The 14,761-nt window shown below is 39.3% G+C and overlaps 2 protein-coding genes across 2 annotated transcripts in view; one reads left to right on the top strand and one right to left on the bottom strand.

Annotated features, from left to right (window-relative positions):
* The window catches only part of CNOT7 (CCR4-NOT transcription complex subunit 7), a 20,001-nt gene extending 19,529 nt beyond the window's left edge, over positions 1–472 (bottom strand). Inside the window, exon 1 of the mRNA XM_040643314.1 lies at positions 284–472. The gene's annotated coding sequence lies outside the window, so the exon portion shown is untranslated. The remainder of the gene's footprint in view (positions 1–283) is intronic.
* A 352-nt stretch (positions 473–824) lies between these two features.
* VPS37A (VPS37A subunit of ESCRT-I) overlaps positions 825–14,761 on the top strand; it is a 45,211-nt gene continuing 31,274 nt past the window's right edge. The window contains exon 1 of the mRNA XM_040643313.1: positions 825–958. Coding sequence (XP_040499247.1) covers positions 834–958 — 125 coding nt within the window. The 5' untranslated portion in view covers positions 825–833. The remainder of the gene's footprint in view (positions 959–14,761) is intronic.

Here is a 14,761-nt window from a genome sequence, read left to right as displayed (position 1 = left end):
GAAGAAATACGAGGAGCAGAGGATCTAGGCCACCGCCCTCCACTCCCAATTTCCGTCCAACAACGTCGAAGCCCCAGGTACAAAGCCTTTACGTCATCAGTCCGCGCCACCCCCTTGACATACCCTCAGCCCGTTACCCTGCCCCCTCCACCCGCCGCCTAGCTCTTTCCTTCGCCAGCCGCGTTCCAGCTGGCGCCATCGCTCACCCTCTAAGGTTCATCGTTCCCGCCCCCTTTCTACTTCCCCAATCCGCCCCTCCCCCCCGGGCAGACGCAAGATCTACTTGTGTCGCTGAGCTCGCGCTCCTCCTCCTCCTCCTCGCCATAGAGACAGCAACCAGCGGCGGTGGCGGTGGCGGTAGCGGCGGCAGCAGCGGGTGCCCCATAGACACCTCACGCCCAGCAAGGGGAAAAGAGGAGCCGGGGGCTGCGCCGCACCGTGCTGCGCCGTCGCTTCTCGTACGTCCTGGCGGGGGCGCTAGGTGATGACGCGACACGCAGAGGGGGCGGAGCACGCCGGTGACGGAAGCAGGGGTGGTGGAAGGCTTGGCGGTCAGGCTGCCGCGCTGACCGGTTTCGGCGTCGGGGCCGTGAGGGTAGAGCTCCCCTTCCCGGGTGGCTACTTTCCTCTCTATAGCTGCCCACAGTTACAGTGTTTCGCCCAGGACCTAAGGACCCCTCAGCCGGGCTTGCTTAGAGAAGACGCGGCCCCCCCGCCCTTGGGACCCGGGCGTCTCGGACTGCTCCTCCTGTCGCTGGGGAACCGCCGGGTTGAGCAGCTGGGAGAAGCAGGCCAGAGCCTTCTAGGGCCTCGGGCCCGGGGACCCGTGGAGGATGAGCTGGCTCTTTCCCCTAACCAAGAGCGCCTCCTCCTCCGCAGCTGGGTCCCCCGGTGGCCTCACCAGCCTCCAACAGCAGAAGCAGCGCCTCATAGAGTCCCTCCGGAATTCACACTCCAGGTGACTGGTCGTTGCCCCTCCGACCGGAGGAAAAAGTAGGGCGGGAGGGTGGGCAATTCATAGCCACACGTAGCTCCTTAGGCCTACTGCCCGCCAGCTGCCTCCTTTTGACATACCTCCCTTCGTCTTGGGACACACGCTTGCTCTTCTATTCCTGACCCATGTTCAGGATTTTCCTCCGGACCCTTTATCCCTCCCTCTTGCCTCACCCCGGCTCAGCTCTTCCAGTTCTGACTTGTTCATCCCTCCTGACACATCAGTTCTGGCTGTAATCTGTTTTATGGTCTGTATCCAGTATCCTTTGCTTTGCTCTGCTTCCTCACTAGCCTTTCCCTTTGCCCACCTGATTGCCACATTAGCAGAATTGTTAAAGTACCGTACTTGTCTAAAAAGAACTGTAAAGAGTAATCTCCAGGTTTCACAGAGCGTAAAATTTGGGAGGGGGGGAGAAAAAGCTGTTGTAACATAAAAGGAAAGAGAAGCCAAAGGTTTTATCAGTGAATTCTTTTTGGTTGGGAATGACATACTCAGTCTTCTTAAGTCTTTAAGATTTACACGGTTCCAACAGCCTCGTCCCATTCTGGCAAACTACTAGTCTCTACAGCTCACTTTATTATTCTTATTCCTACACCTAGGAATTGCCTTATATTCATGTTAATCTATTGTCTTATGAGTTGTTCATTTTCAGCATGGTCGGGTTAGAAATATGTTGCAATTCAAATTATTTCAACTGTTTTTACCTAAACTTCAGCCTTTTATATTGCAAATCTTTGTGGTCTCTAATGGTTTACAAAAATTTGAACTGCCTCCTTTTATGGATTATGCAAATTTATTTACTTACCGGTGTCACAGCATGTCTTTGTAAAGGTGCCAACATCAGTCAACCCCCTTTTCTAAATAGACTTTTCATGCAATTAAAAAATATATATATTATGAGACAATAAAATTAATTTCCGGTTGAATGAACCATATTAGGGGCCATTTTATCTGTTACTTTTAATAATTTTTCCCAAGCAAGTTACAGTATAGAATAGTTTGAAATAAAATATGTTGTTAAAAGAAAAATTCACTGCAAAGTTAATAGGGCTAAAACAAGGGCTGTTGCTGATTGACCTTCAGATGTTTCTTGATTCTTTGTCCCAATTCTGCTTGTTCAGAACTTTCAAAAGCTGAAAATTTATGGTATTTAACAGAGGAGTGGCATGCTATTTGTTTTAATGGTGGCTTTCTTTCTGGAAAATTAAGTTCACAGAGTTCTCCAAGTCAATCCTATTCTTTTTTTTACGGCAGTCTTATTCTAAATAGTGTTCTGTACTAACCTGTAAGAGCTACTCTTACAAGATATGCTTATAAGATAAGTTGACTCATTTTGAACAAGCATAACAAAAGTTTGTCTCCTTAGGAAGTATCAGCTTGGAAGATTGTTTATATACTGTACTAGTACTATTATAGCCAAAATATTTTTTAGAACCACACCTTTGGAATTAATTGCCTTTAAGCCTTTAGTATATTCTGTTAAATATTCTCACTGCTGGCAAATTTTTATTCTTTGAGATTGGAGTTGAACTTTTTAAATACTCTTAAAGCCTCTTACTGCTAAGGTTAGTAAATAAGGGTAGTGACTGATTTGAAATTTCTGGTGTTGTTTTTTTGGCCTCCCAAATAAGGTGACATTCTAAAACAAGAATTGCAAATCTAAGGAGTTCTGGAATTAGCTTAAGCTTTTAAGTTCTTTTATAAAAATACTTTTAGTTTTATTTTATTGAAATATTTCACATTTATAAACTATACTTGGATAATTTTGGAGACAATTAGGTCATATAGTTTCAGTTTTCAAGGAATGGTACAATGCTAGAAAGAAGTGTCATCCATCTGTTCTTGTTAAATCTGCCATTCGAACTCATGACATACATTGTAAAGCTAGCTGGTAAAAATGATATATTTGTACAGTATATAATAATATGTTGCTTGGATAATCAAATTTCAGTACTATAACTTATACTTAAAGATTGTTGTGCAGTAAGACATTGTGATTGGTGATTTTGAAGGTGCATTCTGCAAAAGTTGAATGTTTCAGATGATATTTTAATGAATAATACAAAAACTTCTTAAATTATAAATATCAGTATCTTGTTGCATGGGCCCCACTTCCCTAATGTTTCATACTTTATCCCTTCTACAGATGTAATGTCAACAGCTCTTTCTAAGCAAGGAAAGTATCCAACTTCTGCCCTCCTCATTAACCCCATTCTCTCTTATACTTTCCAACTCTTATCTTCTTTTTTAACTCCATATAATTCAAAAAATTCCATTGTAGGAGATAGTCTGTTTGATTCCCTTCCTTAAATTAGTGTAAACTCCTTTTCTAGTTACCTTAAGTAATTCTTGCCTCATCTTTATCAGGCGTCTCCTAAAGGTTAGCTGAATTTTATGTTTATTTCCTCATGTTAAGCATACTGTTAAGGCAGGGCAAGTGGGAAACTGTCATAGATGACAAACAGAAGTTTTAACCAAAGCATAATAACATGTTTGTCCACTATGAAAATGGAAGCTGGAAGTTATGTAGACTAGGCTCAAGTAATATATTCCACTTTCTGAATAACAGTCATCTCAGTATTCATTTTACCACTAACATTCCTGTCTTGGTGGGCAGGCGTAGAATTAGTTCTGTTGTTTCTTCTACTTCATAAAGAAGTTCACTCTGAAGGACACTCTTGGTTTCCCACCCAAATCCATTTTCTCTGACTTCTTGAAAAAACACCAGTTTTAATCTGGTTTCCCAGTATGCAGGATCATACATTTAAGGGAGACTGCTCAAATAATGATTGTTTACGGCCGTCGTTCACTGCAAGTTATTGTGGAAGCAGGACTCTTGACCTAAGCTTGTTTAATGGGAGTTGGAGGAGAAGTCTGCTGGGGCGCTACTGAAAACATTTTCTGAGTAATAGAGATGTTTGAAAGGAAATTCTTATGTTTTGGATATTGTTACATGGGACATCTGAAACTGCTTGGATCATGAAAAGCAGGCTGACTACTGAATGTGATAGAGTAGAAAGATGGACTGCCCACGATAATATTGTGATATTGAATTAATCTTTGCTTTGGAACCTTTCATGCCTCTGGACTTAGTCCTTTTTAAGTTTAGTAACCCCTCACTGTTTAAGTCACTTTGAACCTGGACTTTCGATTACTTGCAGTTGAAAATATCCCACCTGATACTCACTAGTCCCAATATTTAAAGATTCTTCTGAAGTGAAGCTGTTAATTATTTCCCTGCATTGTACTATAATCAAAAAATACTAAAAACTGATGGTCTTAACAGTTAACCATTCTAACTATCCTGGTTTCTCATCTCGTAACAGTATTTAAGTTAGTTAGCTTCTTTTGTTTCCTTAGCTCTAAAACAGTAACCTGGAGCTGTGTTGGCCATGGTAATTATTTAAATCCAAAGTTATACAGAAGTAATCTTTATTATCTTTTACTTAGGGGCATCAGTTCTCTTAAATAAAGGACTTCTGCATTCATTTTAATGATTACATAGTAATTCTGGTGCTACCTTTATTTTATATTTAATAAGGAAATCTAATTTGGGACTTACTATGTTTGTCAGAATTGCTTTTTTCTCTTTCACTCTATTATGTTGGATAGTCTCCATGAATAATCTTAATGAAAGAGGCTCTGAACCAGAAGTTAGGAGACACTGACGTACCATTAACTGGCAGGGCAACCTTGGATGCTCAGATAACCTTAATAGTCCTTAGGACCCCTGAAGTAAAACAATTAATTGCCTGATCTCTTATTGCCCTGCCCAACTGTGAAAGTCTGTGTTGCTTCCTCAGGTTCCTGGATGTGAGCGCTCTCTTAGAGATAAAAGACAAAATTAATTTGAGCAACATAAATGGAAGTCAGCAAAAATTACTGTCCTTAGGAAAAGCAGCATGACCTAGGTGAATGGAAGCTTTGTAATCAAACTGACCTGGATTCCAATTTGGCTTTAACACGCAATAGCAATGTGACCTTTTGGCAAGTTACTCAACTTCTCTGGGCCTGCAGTTCCCATTTGTAAAATCAGGAATTGTGATTCCTATCATGAAAAATTGTTAATATTTGAGTGATATTTATGAGCATTTATTAGCATACCTGACACATAGTAAGCATATGACAAATTATATTCCTCCTTTCCACTGCATAGAGTCAATATGCATGGAACCTTTGCCTATTAGCCTACATGCTTGTCCCAGCTTATTGTTTGTGAATCCCTCACAAGCTCACCCATAGCTTATTTACCTCTGGCAGGAATTCTTCTGACTTGCCATTCAGTAAGCAAGTCCATTTCAGATAGTTTCCTCACAAATGAAATGTACCTGTTTTGAAGAATTTTAGATATACATGTAAAGAAACTAGTAGGTACTTGGTAAATAGTTATTTTTGTTTCTTAAAAATAATTGTTTCAATCTGCATAGTCCTTAAAAATTGTTTTGGAATTTTCTTTTGCTGCCAGTCCCTGGATACCATTATTCATTCTGATTGCCTAAACCTTTATCTCTGGAGAATCTGCTACTGTGTCTACCGTCTAGCTATTAAGTTTAACCCCTTGTTCACAGTTAATAAAACTTTCTCCTCTAAAATCGTGGGTTTCTGAGTAAGCCTAAATTCCATAATTTTTTTCCTATAGATTTTATTGTTGGCTCAACAGGACTCATACACAAACTTGGTAGCACAACAAATTTGTAATGAGAAGATATGTGTATATGCTTTAACCTGTTTAATATTACATATTTTAAAAAATATGGATCCATCGCTGGCATTTATAATTTTGAGATTTTTCATTCAAATATCCAGATGTTCAACTTTGAAGATGAACAAGACTTTATTTAGAGTAGTTTTAGGTTCACTACAAAATTAAGTGGCAGGTTTAGAGATTTCCCATATAGCCATTGCCCCCTCCAACTTTTCTTTTAAAATAGATCTGGAAGATCTGACATTTCTTCCACATAGCAACGTTTGCTTTGAGCTGAAAAGTAGCTGCCTCATTTACTGGGCTTTCCTTTCTGCATTTCCCTAGTTTTCAGTTAACTCCCTTTTGTGCTACAAGCAACAGTATGTTATCTTTTATAGGTATTTGAGATTAAAACTTCTTTGTGGAAGGGAATCACTTTAACTTGTTGCAATAAAAAATCCTACAAGAAGTTGCTATGCCTATAGAAGTTATAGAAATCTACAAAATGCCAACACTGTGACTCTATAAAGGGACATAGTGCTCTTAGAGTGAACTTTAAAATTATGTCAGTCACATAATTAAGTGGATCTAAATTCGATACATTAAATCATATAGTCCATTTATACCCCGTGATTAAAAATTACAATTGCAGAGTATATGACATAATAAATCATATTACCATTTAAGAAAATTTTTCCTGTGTAGATCATAACAGCTCAGGTACTCTCTTTAATTTTCACCTTAGTAGTATCAGTCTGTACTTGCTTAAAGGAATTTAACCACACAAGCAGTCATTTCTCCATTGTTAGTTTAATCCAGCCACATCTACTCTTCCCCTCCCGCCCCTCAGCTCCTTCCAAGCTGTCTACTGTTTACTCCCTAAGCCAAAAACCTGGTCGTCCTGTTTCCACTCAGTGCATCCCTACTGTCACTGGGTTCCAACTATTTTCTCTGCCTTCAGTCTTAATTTTTTTCCCCACATGGTCACCAAAGTAATCTTCCTAAAATTTAAATATGACCGTGTATTCCTTTCAGTAGTTTCTTAACTCTTGCCCAGAAAAGCCCAGCCTCCTTAGCTTAATGCCTGGTTTTCACAGAAGATGGTGATGTGACTAATGGAAAGTGTCAACAGACTGTTAAAAAACAAAATGCAACTGAGTTAAATTTGAAGATCTAGTTGACTTTATTTAATGATTCATGAATTGGGCAGCATCACATCTAGCAAGTAGACGGCAGCTCCAGGGAGCTGTATAAAATGGAAGGGTTTTTTGTAGGAAGGAGAGTGGGGCAAGGAAGTTATTAGCGCAAGGAAAGAATTGTTCCAAGTAAAGTCACCTTCCCTTAGAGGGAAGGGCAAGGAATTTTATTGGATTGCTTAACTTCCTTTGGGGGATGAAGAGGGCCCATATGACAGATTACTTCATTGGTGCTGATCAGGAATTTTCTGGAGGCAAGGCAACTTGGCATAAGAAGCTCCATTTGGGGCCTTTGGTTTTCTTTTTAATAATTACTCCCCTTTTGATCAGACTCAGCTTACCTGAGAGATGTGGTCAAAATTTAAGGCATTATCACCACTCTCAGCTGTGGCTCTGAAGTTTGCCAAGTTTTTGTTGTTCCTTCTTATGACATCATAGGTCATGTTTTTTTTTGCTTTAACACCTTGATATTGTAACCCAAAACTGGGTTCACCTCTTCGTGGGCATCATCAAAAGACACAACCATACCAAAGAGTGGAAAAGGAAGAATTCTACTTGCAACAGGTAAGGAAAACACTGGGGATATTTCCCAAAGCAGTGTCTCTTCGAACAACAAAATAAGGGAAGTTTTAAGCTAAGGGTGCATGCATATTGGTGGAGGGACTTGTCAAAGGAGATTTCAGTACAGAGTCAGGGTAAAAGTCATCCTAAGTTGACAGAGTCCAAGTCCTAGATGATTGAAGTTAAGAGGGCCAGCAAGGGTCAGCATCATTAATTCTCCGGCTCCAGTTAGTCCCTTGTCTGAGTGCTTAAGGGGTGGGGGGAGGGGGAAGTAAATCCAAAAAAAAAAAAAAAAAAGACTTAAGAATGTACCTTAGATCAACTTTCACTTTTGAACCAGCGTGGGGAGTTTTACCATTGATTTACTATCTCTGATATGGTTAGGCTATTTTCCTGGCCTGATGTTGCTTTTTGCATTCCCTTTTGTTTCCTTAAGATCCTTAACTACTGAGGTTTTTGCATTCCTTTGTAATTCCAGTGCCTTCTAGTAAGCTCTGCAAGAAGTGCTCTTGGTCACGTAGAGCCAGTTGATGGGGTATAGGTCACAAAAATAGCTGGGGTTCTAAAGTGACTTCTGTTGTGTCCCCAAAGCTATGCATCATCTTTCTTTTTCTGGGGACCTTTAGCCATATCTGCCTACAGTATTCACGGGTCACAGAAGTGGGTTATTCTCTTCACTTTGACTCCGAGGGTCTCCGAGATCATCCACTTGGTAGTTATCCGCTACAAATATGCATTTAAAGCTTTTGAGAGGATACGGTGCACCTGGGAGATTTTTTATGATAACTGTAAACAGAATAATTTCCAGTTTTTGGAGTGCACTTTGGAGCAATGGTCCCTAAGACCCAAACTAGTCAAAGAAAGACCCTGTTGAAGGTGTCACTCTTTTAAGGCAGTGGTTCGCTCAGTGATTTTATATAATTGAGTTTCAACTACCCTGGAAGTATTAATCTACAAGCAGACAGCAGGTGAGGTTGTTCACAGCAGATAACCTTACTCAGCTAAAAGATAATCATGGGCTATCCTATTGTCAAGAATTTTGGGGGGGAAAAAGAGAACTTTGGCCAGAGAATATAAGGGTTTTTACTGGACAGCTAATGCTTTAGCAGTGGATTCTGCAATTTCAGGAATTAAGAAGTTTCTGATCATAATCTCATTTACATTTATCCCTAGCCAGGGTGGTAGGGACCTGCCAAAAGGAGTGAATGCTGAATCATGAAAGCCTTCTGGTAGGTCCTTTCTAACTCAACAGTGTAAACTCAGGAGAGTCAACCATTGAAATGTCTTATTTTGCTTGTGAAAAGTTAGGGGCACAGTTAGAGTTTCTCCTAGCCTGAAATAAAAGTTTGCTCTAAATTCCAGAGGTTACCCCTCTTAGCGATGGCCAGGGACATACAGATGCAGATGTTATATTTGCAGAGAAATGCCAGAGTAAAGGATACAAAAAGAAGAAGTGGTTTCATGGTTTCACGTTTCATTAAAGTATGAAGCACTTGTAATTTTAGAAGCAGTCTACCTCAATATCAGCTACTTCCTTGTCAGTTTGATTCAGAGGTCTCCAGCATCTTCTAGTTGGGAGCAGTGGTCAGAAGCACTTAGTAAGGATCCTTCCAACAAGACTTAAGTGCTGTCTTCCTCTGATGTTGGTTTCAGAGTACTCAGTCACCAGGCCCTAGACTATAAGCAGTGGATTGGGATCTGGGAAGGACTTTTTAGCCTATTGATGATAGGCTTGAGCGTAAGACATTAGACACTTAGAGTCGTTGGTCATACTAGCTTGAGACACAGGATCAACAGAAGGTTGTAGACCAATAGGCATTGGTGTGCCAGTAACTATCTTGTGTGGGGTGAGTTTGTTTTCCAGTGGGGTACTGTGAATAGTCCACAGGATCAAAGGCAAGACTTGAGGTCAGGGAGGTCCAGTAGTTTCAGGTTTGGAAATTGTAAGTTTAAGGATCTCATTAGTTCTCTTGACCTTGTCTGGTTGAGGGTGATAGAGATTATGATAATTCCAAGAAGTTTGCAGACTTTTCACGAAGGCTTGTATAATTTGTCCAGTGAAGTGGGTGCCTTGATCACTGATGATATTGTGGAAGGTATACCCTAACTGGGAAACATTCTCTCTTTCTTTGCCACTGGGAGGGCATTAGCCTTGCAACAGGGGAAGGCTTCAACCCATCCAGAGCACATACACGCAGTAACAGGAACGTATTGATAACCCACATTAAGAGGCAGTTGAATGAAGTCCAGCTTCAGGTTTCAAAGGGTCCAGAGAGAAGAGGAGTTTGGCCTCTTGGGACAAAGATTATTTTTCTAGGATTATGGACTTGTTAGGTAGAAATCTCCCCACCAGGGGCGCCTGGGTGGCTCAGTCCTTAATATCTGCCTTCGGCTCAGGGCCTGATCCCAGGGTCCTGGGATCGAGCCCCGCATCAGGCTCCCTGCTCCGCTAGGAGGCTGCTTCTTCCTCTCCCACTCCCTCTGCTTGTGTTGCCTCTCTCGCTGGCTGTCTCTCTCCGTGTCAAATAAATAAATAAAATCTTTAAAAAAAAAAAAAAAAGAAATCTCCCCACCAGTGTTAATTCATAATTTTAGTCATCTTAAATGCACTATGGTGGGTGAAGGAATGCAAAAACCAAAAAATGGGATTTGACTGGGCGCTGAGAATTACCGAGCAGCCATCTTTGGTTTCCCATAGCCCCAGCTGTTCATTTATCTTACAGCCATTGCTGACCCATCTTAATTTCTCTGATTCAGGAGCAGACTGTTGCCTTGTTACAAGGACATCAGGATGGCAAAAATATGGCAACGAGGGGCCAGTTTTTGTAGAAGTAAAATGAACTTTATCCATATATGCCACAATCTTACAATATGAGGAAGACATAGTATTACTTCTTACTTGACAGTGCTTCCTATGTAATTTAATATATCAGATAAGCCTAATTAGTTGAACAAATTTTTTGGAATGTTCCAGGGACACTTTTGGAAGCACTCCAGAATTTCTTACAGGTCAAAAAGACTTCATTTAGAATTTGGTTTTGGGAACTTTGTCAAAAATATCAAAAAAAGGTTTTTGAGTTTGCCTAAATAAGATCACCGATCATTATGAAACTTAATACTTAAAAGGTAAATATACTTTAACAATCTGTTATCAAAAGCAGACCCAAAGTCCAAAAAAAAACCTTTGTCCTTTTAACAGAGAAAATAAAATTCTACTTTTTTAAAGAATGTTTTTATTTTTTATTGACATATAATGTATTATTTGTTTCAGGGGTACAGGTCTGTGATTGATCAGTCTTACACAATTCACAGCGCTCACCATAGCACGTACCCTCCCCAGTGTCCATCACCCAGCCACCCCATCCTTCTCACCCCCCTCCACTCCAACAACCCTCAGTTTGTTTCCTGAGATTAAGAGTCTCTTATGGTTTGTCTCCCTCTCTGGTTTCGTCTTGTTTAATTTTTTCCTCTCTTCCCCTATGGTACTCTGCCTTGTTTCTCAGATTCTAAATACCAGTGAGATCATATGATAATTGTCTTTCTCTGATTGACTTATTTCGCTTCTCATACTTCTCGTATTAAAACTTACTCATTTTAATCTTAGTCCTGACCTTTCCAAAGATTCCTTTTTCACAAACTTTACAAGTTTGTTTTTTGTTTTTCACATTCAGATTTTGTCCTGTTCTTTTTCTTTAAACAACCAGCCTCACTTTAGGACAAAATTACTTTTTTTCCCCCATCGAGAAAATGTATCTCCATTCCTTATTCCTTCTCGTACCAAAAACACACATTCTTACTTTCTTTACAGACAAGGATGTTTCTTTTATTTGTAGTAGTTGTAATAACATTAATTAGAATTCTTAACCCTTAGAAATCTTCATTTCTAATGAAAACTAAGGAGTAGTGAACTGTCATACCAGCATTTTTTAGATTGACAAATTATGAATACCTTTCATAATTTCTAGAAGCATATACTTTTTTCAGTTTTCCAGTGTAGAATTGACAAACCTAAGTAGCTTTTAGTTTCTCTGTAATAAACCAAAAGTAAATAAGCCTATGTTCAAGAACAGTATTTTATCTTACTTGGAAATAATCTATTCAATACATTTCCATCATTTAAAGATTTTATTTTTTATTTTACTTCATTTGAGAGAGAGAGAAAGAGTGTGAGAGAGCATGAGAAGGGAGGGGGGAAGGTCAGAGGAAGAAGCAGACTCAACCGCCAAGCCAGGAGCCTGATGTGGGGCTGTGGGATCATGACTTGAGCTGAAGGCAGTCACTTAAGCCACCGCTGAGCCACCTAGGCGCCCACATTTCCATCATTAATTTAATTTAGCAAGACTCCTAAAATCTCAAGCTAATGAGATGTGGAACATTTTTTAAGCATGTATATCATAAAATATAACTGCTAAAAACCTTACTGTAAATTCTTACTCCACTTACATCTAAATCATTTGCTCCAACAATCATGTTGAGATTACCCACAAAACTTAGGAGACATTATTAGACAAAATCTGCCATGATTCTAAGTTATTTTTGCTGACAAATTATAACAGATTTAATTAAACTAGTAAATTCAGGTAGAATGAAACTTGTTTATCTGCATTGTATTCAATGTTGATAACTCTAAAGACATGCCTGTTTTAATTAAACCAGTGAATTTAAACGAGCTTTATTAGATTATCCCAGTACTTGAAAAACGTGGGTGTTTTTGTTATATTTCTGAGAGTTTAATTTATATAAGCAGTTAGTTTTCCTTAAGCCAATTAAATAGATCTTTAAGCCAACTAAATTTACAAATTAATTTTAAGAATACTGTCTGGAGGAAGAAAATACCATACATTTACTATATAGAGAGAGAGGCACACATAAACATAAAGATGTAGACAGAGACCTCATAGCTTATAGTTTTAAATTGCTGCCATGAATTAGGTACAAAAACACAAAACTCACTAGTTAGAAAAGACGCTGCTTCTAAGTTTTTCCGTATTATTTTTTTTTAATTTTAGGGCTAAGTTTTAATATAATATAAAAGTTTGAACTCTTACACTTAAAAAAAATTTTTTTTGAGTATAGTTGACACACAATGTTAACATTAGTTCCAGGTCTACAACATGATGATTCAGCTTCTTTATACTGTATGCTATGCTCACCTCAAGTGGCTACCATCTGTCACCATGTAACACTTATTACAATATCATTGATAATATTCCCTATGCTGTGCCTTTTATTCTCATGACTTAGTCATTCCATAACTGGAAGCCTGAATCTCTCACTCCCTTTTATGCATTTTACCTATTCCCCCATTATTTCTGTGTATTTCGAGGTCTGATTCTGCTTTTTGTATGTTTATTTATTTGTTCATTTGTTTTTTAGGTTACACATATGAGTGAAATCATATGGCATTTATCTTTTTCAATGTGACTTACTACATTTAGCATAATATGCACTTGGTCCATCCATGTTGTCTCAAATGGCAAGAACTAATCCTTTTTTATGGCTGAGTAATAGTCCATTTGTATATGTTACCAAATCTTCCTTATCCATTTGTCTATTGATGAACAGTTAGGTTGCTTCCATATCTTGGCTACTGCAAATAATGCTTCAATAGACAGGGGTGCATACATCTTTTCAAATTAGTGTTTTGTTTTCTTTGGATACATACCTAGTGGTGGAATTATTGGATCAAATAGGATTCCTATTTTTACTTTTTTTGAGGAACCTCCACACTGTTTTCCACAGTGGCTGCACCAGTTTACATTCCCACCAACAGTGCATGAGGATTCCTTTTTCTCCACATCCTTACCAGTACTTGTTACTTCTTGTCTTTTTGATTTTAGCCATTCTGACAGTATAAGGTGATAACATATTTGCAAAACAGGTGTAGCTGTTTTTAATTCCTCAGAGAATTAAGTTGCCACCTAAATGGTATCAAAGGACACTCACACTCATCCACCTATGTGTTTTCCCCCTTCTGGGTACATTTAGCTTAGGGGCAAAGTCTCAAAAAAAAAAAAAAATTCTTTTCAGGCTCTGAATATCAGTTTCTAATTTGGCCAAATTTCTGAACACAGAGTTGTAAATCCTCTCCAGTATCTTGTCAGGTCTCAACCAGGACATACAGTAAATATTTCTGGCAGTTTTGAACAACCTCATGGACCCTAGCAGCATCCTCAGAGAGGGTACAAAAGACAGTCTCTTTACCAGATCCAGAGTCACCCCCAAATTTAGCCAAACACAACCTGCCTGTCCCAGGTAGGCTGAAAGCCAAGCCAGATTCTTAGGACATAAAACAAGACAGTCAAGAAGGCAGTAGCTATTGGGGCGCCTGGGTGGCACAGCGGTTAAGCGTCTGCCTTCGGCTCGGCGTGATCCTGGCGTTATGGGATCGAGCCCCACATCAGGCTCCTCTGCTATGAGCCTGCTTCTTCCTCTCCCACTCCCCCTGCTTGTGTTCCCTCTCTCACTGGCTTGTCTCTATCTCTGTCGAATAAATAAATAAAATCTTTAAAAAAAAAAAAAAGGCAGTAGCTATACCTGGGAGACAGAGGATTGATAGTCAATAGTTCTGGTTTTGAAAGGAAGGGAATATTTTATTTTTTTTCCCTCTGTATTGGCTCAGGAGGTAAATTACAAAACCTTTTGAGAATCCTCTGTGGGCTTTAGAAATTATTTAACTATGGCTGTTAGTTGGGCCTTTAACCCGGGAATGAAAGATACCTGTAGGGGATTGCCTGCAGCCTGTGGTGGTCTTTATCTTAAAACTTAACTAATAGTCTCTTCGGAGTCAAAAGACACTTCAGATAGAGGATTACTAGAAAGAGTACTCAAAGGAGAGAGGAGAGCAGTAGGAATTAATGCAGTCTTATATGTTAGTCTTAGTCTTTGTTGTAGGTACCTTTCTTTTTGGAGTGAACCAATGAAACTTTGGAATTTTGAAGCCTTTGGGTGGCTTCTGCATACCACATAAAATAGGTGTCCCATTCTGTTTAAGAACCCTTGCTTTCAAGTATACTTCTTTAATTATTTCTCTAATTGGAGCATTTACCATAACAGCCATTGTAACACGAAGTTGATTTTAGTATGATCTTGCCATTTAACTAAATATTTGTGACTTCTGGGACTACAGTTTTTAGACATAAAGTAAGCAGGTATGCCAGAAGGTGGCCTGTTCAACTCTGGATATAAAGGATCCTTTGTTTTTTATTCCTTTTTTTTAGCTAGGCCTCTGTGTTTCTCAGAGTCAGACTAGTAACTAAGAGGGACATGCGATGGTGTTGGGAATTGTGAGGTGTTTTGCAGTGTACCTCATTGCACAGAAGTTGT

The sequence above is a fragment of the Ursus maritimus genome, unplaced genomic scaffold, assembly GCF_017311325.1.
Source record: "Ursus maritimus isolate PB19 unplaced genomic scaffold, ASM1731132v1 scaffold_28, whole genome shotgun sequence".
NCBI lineage: Eukaryota > Metazoa > Chordata > Mammalia > Carnivora > Ursidae > Ursus > Ursus maritimus.
This window is presented reverse-complemented; position numbering and strand designations above follow the sequence as displayed.